General features: G+C 43.1%; 1 protein-coding gene across 13 annotated transcripts in view; it reads left to right on the forward strand.

Moving 5' to 3' along the window:
• LOC144495127 (long-chain-fatty-acid--CoA ligase 1-like) overlaps positions 1–18,191 on the forward strand; it is a 190,326-nt gene that overhangs the window by 121,506 nt on the left and 50,629 nt on the right. For all 13 annotated transcript variants that reach the window (XM_078215069.1, XM_078215065.1, XM_078215066.1 and 10 more), the window contains 4 exons: positions 6,771–6,885; positions 8,830–8,894; positions 14,389–14,490; positions 16,720–16,819. In XM_078215069.1, the coding sequence (XP_078071195.1) occupies positions 6,771–6,885; positions 8,830–8,894; positions 14,389–14,490; positions 16,720–16,819 (382 nt within the window). The remainder of the gene's footprint in view (positions 1–6,770; positions 6,886–8,829; positions 8,895–14,388; positions 14,491–16,719; positions 16,820–18,191) is intronic.

Genomic DNA, 18,191 nt, shown 5'->3' on the forward strand with positions numbered 1-18,191 from the left:
GGAAATTCTTTCCCTTGCTGTTATTGGTACATGAGCTTGAGACAACATTGTTTCCAAATAATCAGGTAATTTCTGAGTGCCACAGTTACAAGTGTGTTTTTTAATGCTTGTCCTCCAAGATATTACGAATGCCTAGCTGTTTTTCCTACGAGTCTGTTCTGGAGCCAGCTTGCCTGTTGTCTTATGCAAAGGATTATTTTCTTCAAAAATGATTTGCAGCTGCATTTTCTTTGAGATAGTTGGGCCATTCCCTGGTGTAAATTAATTAGTTGGCTTTATGTGGTCATTGTTGACTTCTGGAATTGCTAGTTTTCATTCTGTGCAATAAAGTATTATTATAATACCCATGGAAGCTGTGGCAGCTCGCTGAAAGAACTATTCAAATAGTGTCAGTGCTCTAACTCTTTCCCCATAGCCTTGAAAATTCTTCATTTTCAAGTATTTCTCTGAGTTGTCAGTAAGGAGGCTCTGTGGCCTCTCTGAATCCATGACCTCTTTAGGTTGCCGAACAAAGTTCCAAGGGGCTCACCAGAAGTTTACCCCACTGCTGTCTCCTTCCCATCCATTCTCAACAAGTGCATCACGAGTGGATGACTAAATGTGTCAGTATGTGGCTTGGTTTTGAGAAAGCCAATAAATAACAAGCATTTTACAAAGGATGCCTGTGAAGGAAGTTTGTGAAAGAAGTTTGCCCGAAAGCAAGATGTACGAAGGAAAGGAAAGTGCCCCAAGATGAGGGGAGATGAAGCAGGCGATGACATGATTTTGGATGAATCAAAGCTGAACTTGGCTTCTGGGCTGAATGGGTTTTCATCTCTAAGAAGGCTCCCAGAGGTTGGATCGATCCAGGGGAGAATTAGAGGGACCCTGCACAGCAACAAGAGGTCTGAGAAGAACATAGTATGTGACTGGACAGGGCAGTGTATATTTGGAGATGTCAAAGATGCCTTCACAGCTTGGTACAATTGTTCCTCAGTACCAGAAACTAGTTACACACGAAGTAAAACAAAAAATAATAAATCCATATGGTTAAATGTATAACATTTTTATACAGAAAGAATACTTGTGTTGCAGGTGATTTGTGGATGTTTTTATGACACAAGAGAGGATCCAATGAGTAAAAGATTGAGAATCCTGACTCATCCAATCCCTTTTGAAGTTGCTGTTAAATCTGCTTCAGCACCGGTTCAACAGTGCATTCCAGATCATTATTACTATTCACTGCATGTTTTAAAAAAAAATCAAATTATTCCCTTTCCCCTTATTGGTTCTTTAGCTAATTATCAGAAATCATTATTATCTAAGAATAAGGGGCAGGTCATTTAGGACTGAGATGAGGAGGAACTTTTTCACTTGGTGATGAATCATTGGAATTCTCTACCCCAGTGGGCTGTGGAGGTTTAATCATTCAGTACGCTCAAGATGGAGATCGATTAGATTTCTAGATATTAAAGACATCAAGGGATATGGGAATAGTGTGGGAAAATGGAGTTCAGGTAGAAGATCAGCCATGATCTGGTTGAATGGTGGAGGAAGTTTGAATGGTCATGTGGCCATCTGCTCCGGTTTTCTTTCTTATGATTTAGAATGCCTCTTTGATCTCGTCTTCTCTGCTGAAAGGGGAACAATCCTTTCTTCGCTGGCTTCTAAGTCACTGAGGTCTGTTATCCTTCCTTCTCTGCACCTGCTCTAAGGTCTTTATATTCTCTCTCAAGTGTCCCCTCCTCAAAACTTTGTACGCGACCATAACTTCACTATGCCTCCAAGGATCCTAGAACAAAGAACAATACAGCACAGGAACAGGCCCTTCGGCCCTCCAAGCCCGCACCGCTCCCTGGTCCAAACTAGACCATTCTTTTGTATCTCTCCATTCCCACTCCGTCCATGTGGCTATCTGGATAAGTCTTAAACGTTCCCAGTGTGTCCGCCTTCACCACCTTGCCCGGCAGCGCATTCCAGGCCCCACCACCCTCTGTGTAAAATACGTCCTTCTGATATCCGTGTTACCCCCCCCCCCCCCCCCCGCCCCCCCCTGGGAAAAAGCTTCCCACCGTTCACCCTATCTATGCCTTTCATAATTTTATACACCTCTATTAGGTCTCCCCTCATCCTCCGTCTTTCCAGTGAGAACAACCTCAGTTTACCCAATCTCTCCTCATAACTAAGCCCTTCCATACCAGGCAACATCCTGGTAAACCTCCTCTGCACTCTCTCTAAAGCCTCCATGTCCTTCTGGTAGTGTGGCGACCAGAACTGGGCGCAGTATTCCAAATGCGGCTGAACCAATGTTCTATACAACTGCAACATCAGACCCCAACTTTTATACTCTATGATTTGATCCTGTATGATTTTTTTTTTTTAAACCGCATTATCAACTTGCTCTAACGCTTCCATAGATATTTTGTGAATTCCCATGCCATGAAATTAATTTGGTTTAGAAGGGGGTGAATAACCCACCAAGATTAACATTTATTTATTAGTCACGAGTAAGGCTTACATTAACACTGCAATGAAGTTACTGTGAAAATCCCCCAGTCGCCACACTCCGGTGCCTGTCCAGGTCAATGCACCTAACCAGCACGTCTTTCAGATTGTGGGAGGAAACCGGAGCAGCCGGAAGAAACCCACGCAGACACGGGGAGAACGTGCAAACTCCACACAGACAGTGACCCAAGCTGGGAATCGAACTCGGGTCCCTGGCGCTGTGAGGCAGCAGTGCTAACCACTGTGCCGCCTCATAAAACATGATAAAACATGTACCTCAACTTCTAATATTTCCCTTAAATAAATCCTGAATGTTGCACACTTTGCTTTGCATGTTTTTTGCTCCTGCAGAATGAAGGTTGGGAATATCAGCTGCCCATGAGCCTTGTGCCACTGGAGTTGGTGTCTCAGTCCTTGGGCTGAATTGGCTGGCAGCTGCCAAGAATGGGGCTTCCTCCCCAGTGAGGCCACCTGCGGCATGTTATGGTTTAGGGGTGGGCTGGCATGGAGCAAGTCGATTTCCTGCTGACTTACCTTTTGGTGGGTGGTGGCTGGTTAAATTCTGGCCTTGGGTGACTGTGTGGAGTTTGCATATTCTCCCCATATCTGCAACGGTTTCCTTTGGGTGCTCCGGTTTCCCCTCTTAGTCCAAAGATGTGTGGTTGAGGCAGATTGGCCGTGTTAAATTGCCCCTTAGTGTCAGGGAGATTAGCGGGGTAAATACATGGGGTTACAGGGATAGGGCTTGGGTTGGATTGTTCTCAGTGCAGGCTCAATGAGCCGAATGGCCTCTTTCTGCACTGTAGGGATTCTATGTTTACTGGCAGTTCCATACTCCTGACCTGGAATTCATCCTGGTGTCTGGATTTGGATCCTGGAGTGAAAATTCAGTCATGCCCTGGCAGAAAAGGTAAGTTAGCCATGTGAAAAATATTGGGTTATTACATGACAATAACATCAGTCACTTTAGTTGTGTGGAGGGACTAAAGCCAAAATTGTTTGCAAGAATAGAGAAGATTAAGAGCAGCACAGTGGTTAGCACTGCTGCCTCTCGGTTCCAGGGACCCGGGTTCAATTTCTGGCTTGGGTCACTGTATGTGTGGAGTTTGCACGTTCTCCCCTTATCTGCGTGGGTTTTCTCCGGGTGCTCTGGTTTCCTCCCACAGTAAGAAGTCTCACAACACCAGGTTAAAGTCCAACAGGTTTATTTGGTAGCAAATACCATAAGCTTTCGGAGCACAGCTCCTTCATCAGATGGGGTGGATATCTGTTCTCCAACTGCACAGACACCGAAATCAAATTACAGAATACTAATTAGAATGCAAATCTCTATAGCCAGCCAGGTCTTAAAGGTACAGATAATGTGGGTGGAGGGAGCATTCAACACAGGTTAAAGAGATGTGTTTTGTCTCCAGACAGAACAGCTAGTGAGATTCTACAAGCCCAGGAGGCAAGCTGTGGGGGTTACTGATAATGTGACATAAATCCAACATCCCGGTTTAGGCCGTCCTCATGTGTGCGGAACTTGGCTATCAGTTTCTGCTCAGCGACTCTGCGTTGTCGTGTGTCATGAAGGCTGCCTTGGAGAACGCTTACCTGAAGATCCAAGGCTGAATGCCCGTGACTGCTTGTGGTGGCCTTCACGACACACGACAGTGCAGAGTCGCTGAGCAGAAACGGATAGCCAAGTTCCGCACACATGAGGACGGCCTAAACCGGGATGTTGGATTTATGTCACATTATCAGTAATCCCCACAGCTTGCCTCCTGGGCTTGTAGAATCTCACTAGCTGTTCTGTCTGGAGACAATACACATCTCTTTAACCTGTGTTGAATGCTCCCTCCACCCACATTATCTGTACCTTTAAGACCTGGCTGGCTATAGAGATTTGCATTCTAATTAGTATTCTGTAACTTGATTTTTGTGTCTGTGCACTGTTGGAGAACAGTTATCCACTCCATCTGATGAAGGAGCTGTGCTCCGAAAGCTTATGGTATTTGCTACCAAATAAACCTGTTGGACTTTAACCTGGTGTTGTGAGACTTCTTACTGTGCTTACCCCAGTCCAACGCCGGCATCTCCACATCATTCCTCCCACAGCCCAATGATGCGTGGGTTAGGTGCATTGGCCATGCTAAATTGCCCCTTAATGTCCCAGGATGCGTAAACTAGAGGAATTAGTGGGGTAAATATGTGGGATTACGGGGATTTGGCCTAGGAGGAATTGTTGTCGGCGCAGACTCGATGGGCCGAATGGCCTCCTTCTGCACTGTAAGGATTCTATGATTTCTATGATTAAGTGGAGGTGTTTATAAAATTATGAATGCATTTGATGGAGCAAATATGGAGAGCCTGTTTCCAGGGACAGAATGCCTGGTAAGAAGAAGATACAGATTTCAGGTACATGGGAAAAGAACCAGAGGAAATGTGGGGAAACTTATTTTTACGCAGCATGTTTTGATCTGGAGTGCACTGCCTGGAAGGGTGGTGGATGCTGATTCAACAGTAACTTTCAAAAAGGGTTTGGATGATACGTGAATGGAAAAGAATTCCATTGGTATGGGAAGAGAATGGGAAATAATTGCCTTGCTCAACCAAAGAGCTGGCACAGGCACAGTGGGACAATTGGCAAACTTCAACATTATTCTGGGAGGCTCAGGAGCCTGAAGGCACAGCTTTAAAATAATAGGCAAAAAGCCAGAGGCGACGCCTAAAGAAAAGATCTTTGTATGCAGCACATTATGACAATTTGGAATTCACTTCCTAATCGGGTGGTGGATGCAGATTTAAGTTGTAACTTTCAGAAGGGGAATTGAATATATACACAGTATTTACAGCACAGAAACCGGTCATTTGGCCCCATAGGTATAAGCCTATGTTTATGCTTTACAACTCCCAACCCACTTCATCCAGCTCCATTAGCATATCACACTATTCCTTTTTGCTTATGTGCTTATCCAGTTTCCCCACAAATGCATCTATGCTGTTTAACTCAAGTTGGTGTCAAGTTGCATCTAACTGCCCTCTGAGCAAAGATACTTCTCCAGAATTCCCTATTGGATTTATTAGAAATTGTGGCCTTTAAGTCTGGTCTCCTCCTAAATGGAATTACTTTCTATCAATTCCCTCTTTCATTATCTTAGATCAGAGATGCTTACAGCACAGAAAGAGGCCATTTCACCCATTTTCCTGCCTGTTCCCTAAACCTTTGACTCTTTGTAGATGAAGAATCTGTCTAACACAACCTTGAATACATTCAATGACGCAGCCTCAACTGCGCGCAGTGGGAGAGAATTCCAAAGACTAGCGACCCCCTGAGTGGAAAAATTCCTCCTAATCTCAGTCTTGAATGGGTGACTCCTTATCTTGAAACTGTGCCCCCTAGTTCTAGATTCCTCCACAAGGGGAAACATCCTCTCAGCATCAACCCTCGCAAGCTTCCTCAGAGTCTTGTATATTTCCATAAAATCACCTCAGATTCTTAATGAGTAAAGGCCCAGCCTGCTGAACCTTTCCTCATAAGACATCCACTAATGAATCAACGTAGTGAATCCTGATTCTGAATATTAATGTCTTCTGGTATTTTATCACCGCTGTCCTCTGTGTTAGCTGCGCCTCCCAATTTAGTATAAACCACAAATTTTAAACAGTACTTCAGATTCGTCAGACCAGGTAGTTTATTTGTTAATATCAAAACAAAATACTGCAGATGCTGAAGCAAAAACAGAAAATGCTGGAAAATGTCAGCAGGTCTGACTGCATCTGTGGAAAGAGAAGGGAGCCAACATTCCGAGTCTGGATGGAGGTCATCCAAGCTCGAGACATTGGCTCCATTCTTTCTCCACTGGTGCTGTCAGACCTGCTGACATTTTCCAGCATTATGTTAACCTTGGACAATTAATGCTGATGTATGGAAGGCCACTTCCCACCGTTTGCCAATTGGAAAAACTACCTTTAATCCTGTTTTCCGTTCTGTAGCCAGCCTGCCATCCATTATGTTACTTATCCCCTGACTCTACACATTCTGACCTCAAGTCAATATAGATGAAGAAGAAGAATCAGTGAGCTGTGAGGAAAGGGAGGGTAGTGGGATTAATTAGATAGCTCTAACAAAGCCCTGGCACAGGCAGGCTGGTTCCTTCTGTGCTGCAAGGTACTATTATTCCATAATCATTTGCGTAAATGAAACCTTGATGTAAACTGCCCAAAAGTAATCGCTTGGTTTTAAAATGGCATCATTTGGGTGTACACTGAATTATTGCTTTTAATGATTTGATGTATTTCAGGGTGAAGGACGTGCTCGGAAAAGTGTGCTACTTAAAGGGGATGAGCTGCTGACTTTCTACTATCTGGATGTAAAAACGCTGTACGATGTGTTAAAAAGGGGTTTGGTTGTATCAGGTAAGTATTATATGCCTCATATGCTGTTTTTGTCGATGGCAAAAAAATGGAAGTTAATATCTCACCACAGGGATATATATCTGTAGCAAAATTCAATTTTTTGTTAGTTATTGTGTTCAGTTTTTTGTGTAGAAATGTGCAGTGGAGGAGGTGGCAACGTTGCATGGATAATCGACTGTACCTGCACATAGCAGGTTACAGTTCAGCACTGACTGAGTGATAGCAAGGAGAATGTTTACTTGCCTTGGTGGTGAAGGAATGGTGAGAATTGCGAAGGAACCTGCAGTGATGATTACACCTTCTCTTTGCAAGTGGAAGGGGGGGAAAAAAGTATTAAGCAATTTGAAACTGTAATGAATTCCTGCAAAGAACTTAGTTTAGTGTCTGTTGGAGTATTGCGTACAGTTTCATACACTTATGCACAGCACTTCTCTAAAATAATGGAAAAATTTAGTACATTCACTAAAATGTCGACCAAGATTAGATAATCATAGAATCATAGAAACTCTACAGTGCAGAAAGAGGCCATCTGGCCCATCGAGTCTGCACTGACCATAATCACGCCCAGGCGCTACCCCAATATCCCCACACATTTACCCGCTAACCCCTCTAACCTATGCATCTCAGGACACTAAGGGGCAATTTTTAGCATGGCCAATCAACCTAACCCGCACATCTTTGGACTGTGGGAGGAAACCGGAGCACCCGGAGGAAACCCACGCAGACACGAGGAGAATGTGCAAACTCCACACCAGAAAGTGACCCAAGCCGGGAATCGAACCCAGGTTCCTGGAGCTGTGAAGTAGCGGTGCTAACCATTGTGCTACCATGCCGCTACATTACTGTGCTACCGTACCGTAAGTTTCTGATGAGATTTTTTTTTTTAACTTGAGCAGAGAATGTTATGGAATCTTCAAAATTATTTTTATTCATTCATGGGATGTGAGTGGTGCTGAGGGGAACAGTATTTTTTTACCCATCCCTAATTTTCCTTGAGTGGTAAGCCGCCTTCTCGAACTGCTGCAGATTCTGTGATTTAGGTACACCCACAGTGCTGTTGGGGAGGATTTTGACCCAGCGACAGTGAACAAACAGTCATATGTTTCCAAGTCAGGATGGTGTGTGGCTTGGAGGGGAACTTCCAGCTGGATGGTGTTTCCCATGTATCTGCCGCCATTGTCTTTTAGGTGGTAGTGATCATGGGTTTGCAAGATGCTGTCTGAGGAACCTTTTGAGTTCTTCCAGTTTGTGAATGATAAAGTAATAGCGATGATCTCCATTTGTAATCAGAGGGCTCAAATTCATGGTATTCCCAATAAATTAAAAGGGGCATCAGCGGAAGTTTCTTTACAAAGAGGGTTGTTAGAATCTGGAATTCTCCGCAAACTACCATTGAGGCAGACTCTTTTTTTTTGAAAGAGAATTGGGGCCATTCTTGAAAAAAATCAACATTTAAAAGGCATGTGGGCTGTAGGGTGGACTAGTTGAGATGGAGGGGCAGAAAAGGATGTAAATTCAATGGGCTGAATGTCTTGTTTCTGTGGTGTATTGTTCAATAATAGAATATTATTGATCTTTTCATTGTATGATTCTTGTACTGACAGGAAATCTGTGAAGTATCTTCAGTTATACACTAAACCCTCTATCTGTTTGAAGGTGTTTTCCAATGGAGCTAATATGTGCAAATTGTGCATGCCCCTGCGAACACAACAAGGCTTTGAAATTGGTGTACAGCAGCTTGCATTAATGTAGCATTTTAGCTGTGTAAAATGTTCCAGAGTAATTATGAGGCAAAAATTGCACTTTTGCAACAGCAATGCAGATGGATTTTTGGTTTAAACCTTCAAAATTACTGTGGGCTGTTTTAAGGAACGTATCTCATCATGGTAGGTTAGGATCTTTTATATGCAAAGAGTTCAATTTTGCTTTTTGATTTTTTTTAAGATAATGGTCCCTGTTTGGGTTTCAGGAACCCAGACCAGCCTTACCAGTGGATAACCTACCGGGAAGTAAGTAATATTTTGTTCTTTATTCTGATGGGTATGTGGAAATCCAAGGTCTGAAAAGTTTTGTTGGTGGGTTAAGGGCCAGTTTTATTGTTTGTTTCAAAAGGTTTGAGGAAATCTGTGGATAGTAGGTCATGCTTCTATTTATGATGACGTTGGAGGTAAACTGCTTGATGATCCACCAGAGAACTCACCCAATAAGTTTTAAGTCTGAGACGTATTCTTCTCCAGTGCCTCTTCCACAGAACATCTTAATTAGTTTCATTCTTACTCGAATCAATCTTAACCAGAGCATCTTCAGAAATGGTTTCTCTACCCATTCCAGTATCCAGTAATAATAGTGTAAGGCGAAGGACAAAGCCTTCTGGGCCGCGATTGGCTTAAGGAAATTAAGTTAAATTGGACTGAATTTTCCAAGTGTGGGAGGGAAGTCTGCTCAAACTGATGAAGAAATATGAGAGTGTCTTCAGCGATGGGTTAGGCAAGATAAAAGACCTGCAGGTGAAGATCTAAGTGAATCCAGAGGTAACCCCTTGATTTTTTTTTAACGCAAATCCGGTACTGTATGTCTTTTGAGAAGAGATTGGAAGAACTGGGGATTATCCAGCCAGTTCAGTTCGTAGAATAGGCAGCATCCATTGACTCGTATAGAAGCCAGACAAGACTGTCTGTGTTTGTGGGGCTACAAGTTAACAGTTAATCAGGCTGCCAAATTGGATAAGAATCCAGTCCTGAAGGCTGAAGACCTGTATGCAAAGCTGGCTGGAAGTCAATCTTATACAAAGCTAGATATGAGTCATGCATATCAGCAACTTGAATTAGACAATGCTTCCCAAGGTTATGCCACAGTAAACACACACAAAGGTTGTTCCAATACACATGCCTGCCTTTTGGCATGTCTTCAGCATGTGTAATTTTGCAGAGGACAATGGAGAGTTTGCTGCAGGGGCTGCCACGAGTTGTGATATACCTTGATGATGTCATAACTGGATCGACAGAAACCAAGTATCAAGTAAACTTAGAGGAGGTGCTGAAGAGATTTCAAGAGGCAAGTTTGCCTCGAGAAGGAGAAATTTTTCAAGCCACTGAGATAACCTACCTAGGGTACCTTGTAGATGCACAAGGATTACACCCTATGGAAGACGGTGTCAAGGCCATAAGGAAGGCAATGGCCCCCAAAACAGTTGAGCTCAAATCATTTTTGGGAATGGTATATTTCTATGGGCGATTTTTACCAAACCTGTTGACATTATTGAATATTCTGCAAAAGAAACACCAGCGTTGGCCTTTTAAAGATTCCCCAGAAAGAAGCTCTCAACAGAATAAAACAATTGCTGCATTCTTCAAACTTGTTTGTGCATTTCAACTTGTCTGAGGTAGTGAGGTAATTGGTGATGCCTCTCCATCTCCATATGGCGTTTGGTGTTGTCTCATGAGATGGACAATCGATCTAGAAGATTAATAGGATTTGCCTCAAGAACACACTCAGGAGCCAAAAAAGGCTACTCTCAAATTGAGAAAAAAGGATCATCAATAGTTTTTGGTGTCAAGAAATTCCACCAGTATTTGTATGGTAGGTACTTTACCATTATTTCTGATCACAAATCACTTTTGCATCTTTTTAAAGACGGCAAGGCTATTTCGCCAATTGCATTGGCAAGGATTCAGTGTTGGGCATTAATACTCTCCAACCATAAATATGCCTTCAAGCACAGGCCTTGAACACACACAGCGAATGCAGATGTGCTTTGTTGCCAACTTTTGCAGGAGAGTGTTGCACCTCCCCTAGTACCGCAGGAAATTGTCATTGCATTTAATTTTTTGGACATGTTGCCAGTCTCGGTGAAACAGATCAAGTTCTGGACCAGTTGGGATTCGCTGCTGTCTAATGAACCAGTTTCTGAAGAGATGAAACCATATTTCATACAAAAAACTGAGTTGAGTTGCCAAGATGGCATCATACTTGCAACATAAGAACTAGGAGCAGGAGTAGGACATCTGGCCCCTCGAGCCTGCTCCTCCATTCAATAAGATCATGGCTGATCTTTTTGTGGACTCAGCTCCACTTACTCGCCCGCTCACCATAACCATTAATTCCTTTACTGTTCAAAAATGTATCTATCCTTGCCTTAAAAACATTCAACGCGGTAGCCTCAATTACTTCACTGGGCAGGGAATTCCACAGATTCACAACCCTTTGGGTGAAGAAGTTCCTCCTCAACTCAGTCCTAAATCTGGTCCTGCTTATTTTGAGGTTATGCCCCCTGGTCCTAGTTTCACCCACCAGTGGAAACAACCTCCCTGCTTCTATCTTATCTGTTCCCTTCTTAATTTTATGTTTCTATAAGATCCCCCATCAATATTCTAAATTCCAATGAGTATAGTCCCAGTCTACTCAGTCTGTCCTCATACGCCAATCCTCTCAACTCCGGAATCAACCTAGTGAATCTCCTCTGCACTCCCTCCAGTGCCAGTACATCCTTTCTTATGTAAGGAGACCAGAACTGTACACAGTACTCCAGGTGTGGCCTCACCAGCACCTTATACAGCTGCAACATAACCTCGCTGTTTTTAAGCTCAAAGTTTGAAGAGCAAGAGTCCCTGTAGCAGGAAGGAAGTTGCGCCTAACTGACTTACACCGTGCCCATCTGGGTATATTTAAGATGAAGATGCTCGTCAGGCGTTATGTCTGGTGGCCTGGCATTGATGCTGACATTGAGAGTCTACTCTAGCACTATATGAGCAGTACCAATCGCAACAAAGGTTGCCTGCTGTAGCCCATTGCACCCTTGGGAGTGGCCTGGCCAGCCCTGGATACGAGTTTAAATTGATTATGTTGGTCCATTCATGGGCACAGTGGTTTTACTCCTTGTCGATGCACATTCAAAGTGTATGGAAGTATTTGAGGAGAAGTCTCTAAACGCTACAGTTGAGCAATTATGTCAATGTTTTCCCACCCACACGAACACCTGAAGTTGTAGTGTCTGGTAATGAAACTATCTTCACTAGTGCTGAGCTTCAGAACTTCACCACCCTCGGTGGTATCAAGCACATTAGGACTGCACCTTACCACCCAGCATCCAACGGACTAACTGAACAAACTATCCAAAACTTTGTCTCTGTCCAAAAGAAGCAGTCGGGAAGCACCCTAGAGACAAGGATATCTCAATTCCTCCGGGGGTATAGGACCACTCTTCATGCAACAACGGAATATCCGCCAGCAGAATTGTTGATGAACCATCGTCTCAGAGCAAGACTGAGCCTCATGGTCAGCCAATGATTCGTGTAAGTCAACAGCGTCGTTTTTAGTGGGTGAAGCATGTATGTGAAAAAGTTTGGAAGTGGGTCGACTTGGGTCCCTGGAGTTGTTGTATCCAAAACAGAAACCTTGTCTTATCAAGTGGATGTAGAAGGAAGGATCGCCTGCAAATATGTAGACCATTTGAAAGAACAAGAGTTGTCCGAGCAGCCAGTACTGCCATCAGGAGCTACATTGCCATCTGGAAATTTTGTCAACCAACCAAGCACTGAAGCACCAGGTCATCCTGTTGCAGGCGCAACTGACATCCCCATGGAAACAGATGGAACTGAGATGCCTGTACCTGAAGAGACACCTGTGATTGTGGTTTCTACTGAGGCCAGACAGAGGAGTTATGCCACGCCACTAAGAATCGGAAACCAACTGAAAGACTTAATTTATAATGGGACTGGATTTATGTATTCAATGTTTAATTATCTGGTACTGTGTAAATTGAGTATTGGCATTTGTATAAAGGAACTTAGAGGGAGGGATGTGGTGATTGTCCCTTTAAGTATCAATCTGCAGAGTAAGGGTCACATGACTCACATAGGAGAAGGGGTGGGATCATCCTGGTGAACAGGGCTTGCTGTTGAAGAACATTCTAGGGAGCTGTCTGCAGCGATAGGCTGCAAGCCTCTGTATAGCCTTTATTTGTGAATAAGCGTGTTGTGGTTTTTCCCTCAATTGGTGAACAAGAATTATTACAGAAGATGAGAGGCGAGAAGGGAATTCTGAAGTTGGGGTCTCGGCACCCCAAGCCACGGCTGCTAATTGTAGATGATGGAATTTGTGCAGTGCAGTGATCTCGGAATGTTAGAAGATTAGCAAAGATTACAGAAGTCGGGGGGATATACTTCGGTGGGCTTTAAATATTTGTGATTAGTTTAGATTTGTAATCAAAAGGCCCCAAAATTAATCCACATAATTGGTTAACTTCATTTCTTGGAGCTTCATTATCCAGAAAAATTGTTGAAATGTATTGTTAGCATTAACTTGCAACATTTTTAATCTTTCAATAACGTAAATATTCTCATTTATGTTCATTGATTTATCAAATCTAAATCTGGCCTTGTATGCTTTGATTTTTGATTTGATTTATTATTGTCACGTATCAGTGTACAGTGAAATGTATTGTTTCTTGACTGCTTTCCAGACAAAGCATACTGTTCATAGAGTAGATAGGGGAGAAGGGAAGGAGAGGGTGCAGAACCTAGTGTAGTGTAGAATGTAGTCACAGATGGGATGTAGGGAAAGATCAACTTAATATAAGGTAGATCCATTCAAAAGTCTGGTGGCAGCAGGAAAGAACCTTCTCTTGAGTCTTTGTTATGTATAATTTGCATGCAAATCACTGCCCTTTACCACATAAAGTGAGAGTAATTTGAAAATTTGGCACCCAGGTTGATGGGGTTGTTAAGAAGGCGTACAGAGTGTTAGCTTTTATTGGTAGAGGGATTGAGTTTCGGAGCCAGGAGGTCATGTTGCAGTTGTACAAAACTCTGGTGCGGCCGCATTTGGAGTATTGCGTACAGTTCTGGTCACCACATTATAGGAAGAATTTGGAAGCATTGGAAAGGGTGCAGAGGAGATTTACTAGGATGTTGCCTGGTATGGTGGGAAGGTCTTATGAGGAAAGGCTGAGGGACTTGAGGTTGTTTTCGTTAGAGAGAAGAAGGTTAAGAGGTGACTTAATAGGGGCATAAAAGATGATCAGAGGATTAGATAGGGTGGATAGTGAGAGCCTTTTTCCTCGGATGGTGACAGCTAGCACGAGGGGACATAGCTTTAAATTGAGGGGTGATAGATATAGGACAGATATCAGAGGTAGGTTCTTCACTCAGAGTAGTAAGGGCGTGGAATGCCCTGCCTGCAGCAGTAGTGGACTCGCTAACATTAAGGGCATTTAAATGTTCTTTGGATAAACATATGGATGATATTGGAATAGTGTAGGTTAGATGGGCTTGAGATTGGTTTCACTGGTCGGCGCAACATCGAGGGCCGAAGGGCCTGTACTGTGCTGTAATGTTCTATGTTCTAAACCTGGGATAATGGACACTCTATACTCAGGCTGTCGTGTTTTTGGGGAATTGGGTCTTAGTGAGGTCATTTTTCTTCTCTCTGTGTAAGTAGTTACATTATTGATGGGGGGAATGAGATGGTTATGTTTACATTTGTGTTCCTTAACTTGTCTTTCAGGTTATAAACAGAGCAGAATTTGTGGGTTCAGGATTATTGGCGCGAGGATACAAACCAGGGAATGATCAATTTATAGGAATATTTGCACAAAACCGACCAGAGGCAAGTATTTTTTTCTTGGAGATAATGAAGGATCTCCTGGCCCCACCAAAGCATGTTTTCCAACAGGCGACATGGTGGCACAGTGGTTAGCACTGCTGCCTCACAGCGCCAGGGACCCGGGTTTGATTCCCGGCTCGGGTCACTGTCTGTGTGGAGGCTGCACGTTCTCCTTGTGTCTGTGTGGGTTTCCTGCGGGTGCTCCGGCTTCCTCCCACAATCTGAAAGATGTGCTGGTTAGGTGCATTGACCCGAACAGGCACCGAAGTGTGGAGACTAGGGGAATTTCACAGTAACTTCACTGCAGCGTTAATGTAAGCCTTACTAGTGACTAATAAATAAACTTTACCTTACTTTAAATCTTCCAGTCCTGCCAATGTCTACTACATTTTGTGGGGTGGGGTGGCCGCCTTCGGTGGAATCAGAAGATCCTGCTGGCAGGAAGGGCCGCACAATCCTACCCAATGTATTTTTTATCTTGGTCATCACAACTATTTTGGTCATTTATGAGTCAAAGGCATATGAACAATTAGCATACTTTTCATATGTGACATTGAAATATACTTTAATGCTCTTTAATATCTGTTTCTACCATTCCTGATGTGAGGCAATATCCAAGATGGGGAACCAATCAGTAAGCAGAGGTGCTCATAACTTAATACAAACTTCACAGGAAAATACTGCATTGAAAATCTTGTCATTTATTATTTAAGAAAAACACTATTTCTGGCTGGTTATACAGGATACAATCAGCTGACCCTCACAGTCCTGGCCCGGGGTAGGGGGAGGATGTTTGAAAGCCTGCAGATATTATCCTACTCTCCATTCCTGACAAGACCTAAATAAGATATCTGGAGTCAGGTTGAGATCAGTTGACTATTCTATAGGGCCCCACCCAGACCTGCCAAACTTGAATTCCCTTCCATCGCAGCTGGCATTGATATTTTCCAATATTTTGGGGCTCGACCATCTGAGCAAGAGGGGGAAAAATGATCTTTGCATACCTCAAGAAAGGTTGGACAGCTCTAACCTTTATGCAAGAAACTCAATATATTTTCTCATTGCACGTCAAACTCTAATGAGACTCGGTGGGATAAACATGTTGGCCTCATTCTGTCTAAATTTGGAAGGTTGGCCACTTTAATTAACGCACATCTACCCCCACAGTGGAGGTAGTCATTCCAGGGGAATGTGACCACTGTCTTTCTCAGCGGTTGGCTAGCGAGTGAAATAATAACAAGGTTAAGTGACAGTGTCCCAAACGTGTTGCTCCTACATTTCCTAAATGCATTATGAAGAATAATTATTCACAATATTAACATTTTCCCTCTGTGTATGAAATTTATCCTACAATGGCCACTACAGGTGCAGTGCAGCGTCCCAGGTACAATTTTAATTGGGAGAATCCAGACCACAGCTGCCTTCTCTGAGAAAATGATATTTCATGTCCTCTTTGATTAACATTGAGGATAAGCTGAATGCCTTGTAACTGTATTGAAATTTTGACACTTTCTGGTATTTATTGTGCATTTATTAAATTGACCTTGTTAGCCTTTATCACGAGGATTTGAGTACAGGAATAGTGAAATATTGCTTCAATTGTATAGAAGTTTGGTTAGATCGCACCTGGAATATTGGTGGCAGGTTTGGTCCCCTGACCTCAGAGGATATTATTGCCATAGAGGGAGTGCAATGAAGGTTCACCAGATTTGTTGGTGGGACTGTCTATTGGGGCAAACTAGGTCTATATTCTCTAGAGTTTCAAAGAATGAAAGGTGATCTCATGGAAACCTACAAAATACTGAAAGGAATATTCAGGGTAGATGTAGGTAATCCCGTGGATGGGGAGTCTAGAACCAGATGGCACAATTTCGAAATAAGGGGAATGCCGTTTAGAATCCAGATGATGAGACATTTCTTTGCATAGAGAGTTGTGAATCTTTGGAATTCTTTACCCCAGTGGGATGTGGAAGCTCAGTCATTGAGTATGTTCAAAGCAGACACTGATCGATTTCTGATTAACAATAACTTAAAGGGTTATGGGGATAGTGGGTGTAAAAAGCATTGAAGTGTCCGATTAGCCATGATCGTATTGAATAGTGGAGCAGGCTCAATGGCTGAATGGCCTACTCTTGCTCCTATTCTATGATCTAACTATATAATCAGTCAGCTGAATGCTGGTGTTGTTGAACATCCATTTCAAAGTGTTAAACATTCTCTGGTCCATTTCAGTGGGTGATTATTGAACAGGCCTGTTACACCTACTCCATGGTGGTGGTGCCATTGTATGACACATTGGGAGCTGAAGCTATTTCCTATATCTTAAACAAAGGTAGGTTTATCTTTACAAATAAGTTAAATTAATTCGTTGCACTTCCTCATGCTATTTATTTCCCTTTTTATATTATCAATTCTTAAGACAGAATAACCCCTTTTTTATTATTCATTTATGGGATGTGGGCTTGACTGACTAGGCCTGCATTTATTGCCCATTCCTAATTACCCTTGGAAAGGTGGTGGTGAACTGCCTATAGTCCATGTCAGGTAGGTAGACCTGTAGTACTGTTAGGGAGGGAGTTCCAGGATTTTGACCCAGCAACAAAGAAGGAACGGCGATATATTTCCAAGTCAGGATGGTGAGTGACTTGGAAGGGGGCTTCCAGGTGGTGGTGTTCCCATTTGGTGCATTCATGTCAGCCAGAATTATGTTAGAGCAAGTCAGAATTAATCCCACTTTCCTCTTCTATTCCATGTGTACTTGTATTTGCTTCAAATATTTATGCAATTTTCTCTTAAACAATATAATGGCCTTTGCCTCAATCAGTTCCAGCTGCGTACTTCGACTCTTTGCAAAAAGAAATCTCTCCACACACAAACTAAAGAACCAAACTGCAATGTGTATCTTTGTGGTTCCCCTGGTTTGGAACTTCTTCCATCATTCGACCTTCAGAACAGTCGAAATGTAAAAATCTGGCACAAGAATTTATTTTAAAAATATAACCATGCCTGTTGAAAAAGCAGATTAGTGCTCAAAAATGTAAAGGAAGAAATGCAAAGGCCAGGATTTTACTGTCACACCTGCTCTGGAATCGGGGTGGGCGTAGCTCACAGAATGGAATTCTCCGTTGGCCTTGGGTGGGATTTTACAAGCGTCGCCCGAGTGGCATGGTGGCACAGTGGTTAGCACTGCTGCCTCACAGCGCCAGGGACATGGGTTTGATTCCTGGCTTAGGTCACTGTCTGTGTGGTGTTTGCACATTCTACCCGTGTTTGCGTGGGTTTCCCCTCAACAGTCCAAAGACGTGCTGGTTCGGTGGATTGGCCAGGCTAAATTCTCCCTCCGTGTACCTGAAGAGATGCCGGAGTGTGACAACTAGGGGATTTTCACAGTAACTTTATTGCAGTGTGAATGTAAGTCTACTTGTGACTAATAAATAAACTTTTCTTTAACTTTTACTTTTAAGGATCTGAAGGAAAGTCATATGGGCTCAAAGTGTTCATTTGTTTCTGTCTCCACTGATGATCGTAAGAAGTCTCACAACACCAGGTTAAAGTCCAACAGGTTTATTTGGTAGCAAATACCATAAGCTTTCGGAGCACTGCTCCTTCGTCAGATGGAGTGGAAACACATTTCCACTCCATCTGACGAAGGAGCAGTGCTCCGAAAGCTTATGGTATTTGCTACCAAATAAACCTGTTGGACT

Source organism: Mustelus asterias, chromosome 6, assembly GCF_964213995.1.
Source record: "Mustelus asterias chromosome 6, sMusAst1.hap1.1, whole genome shotgun sequence".
Taxonomy (NCBI): Eukaryota; Metazoa; Chordata; class Chondrichthyes; order Carcharhiniformes; family Triakidae; genus Mustelus; species Mustelus asterias.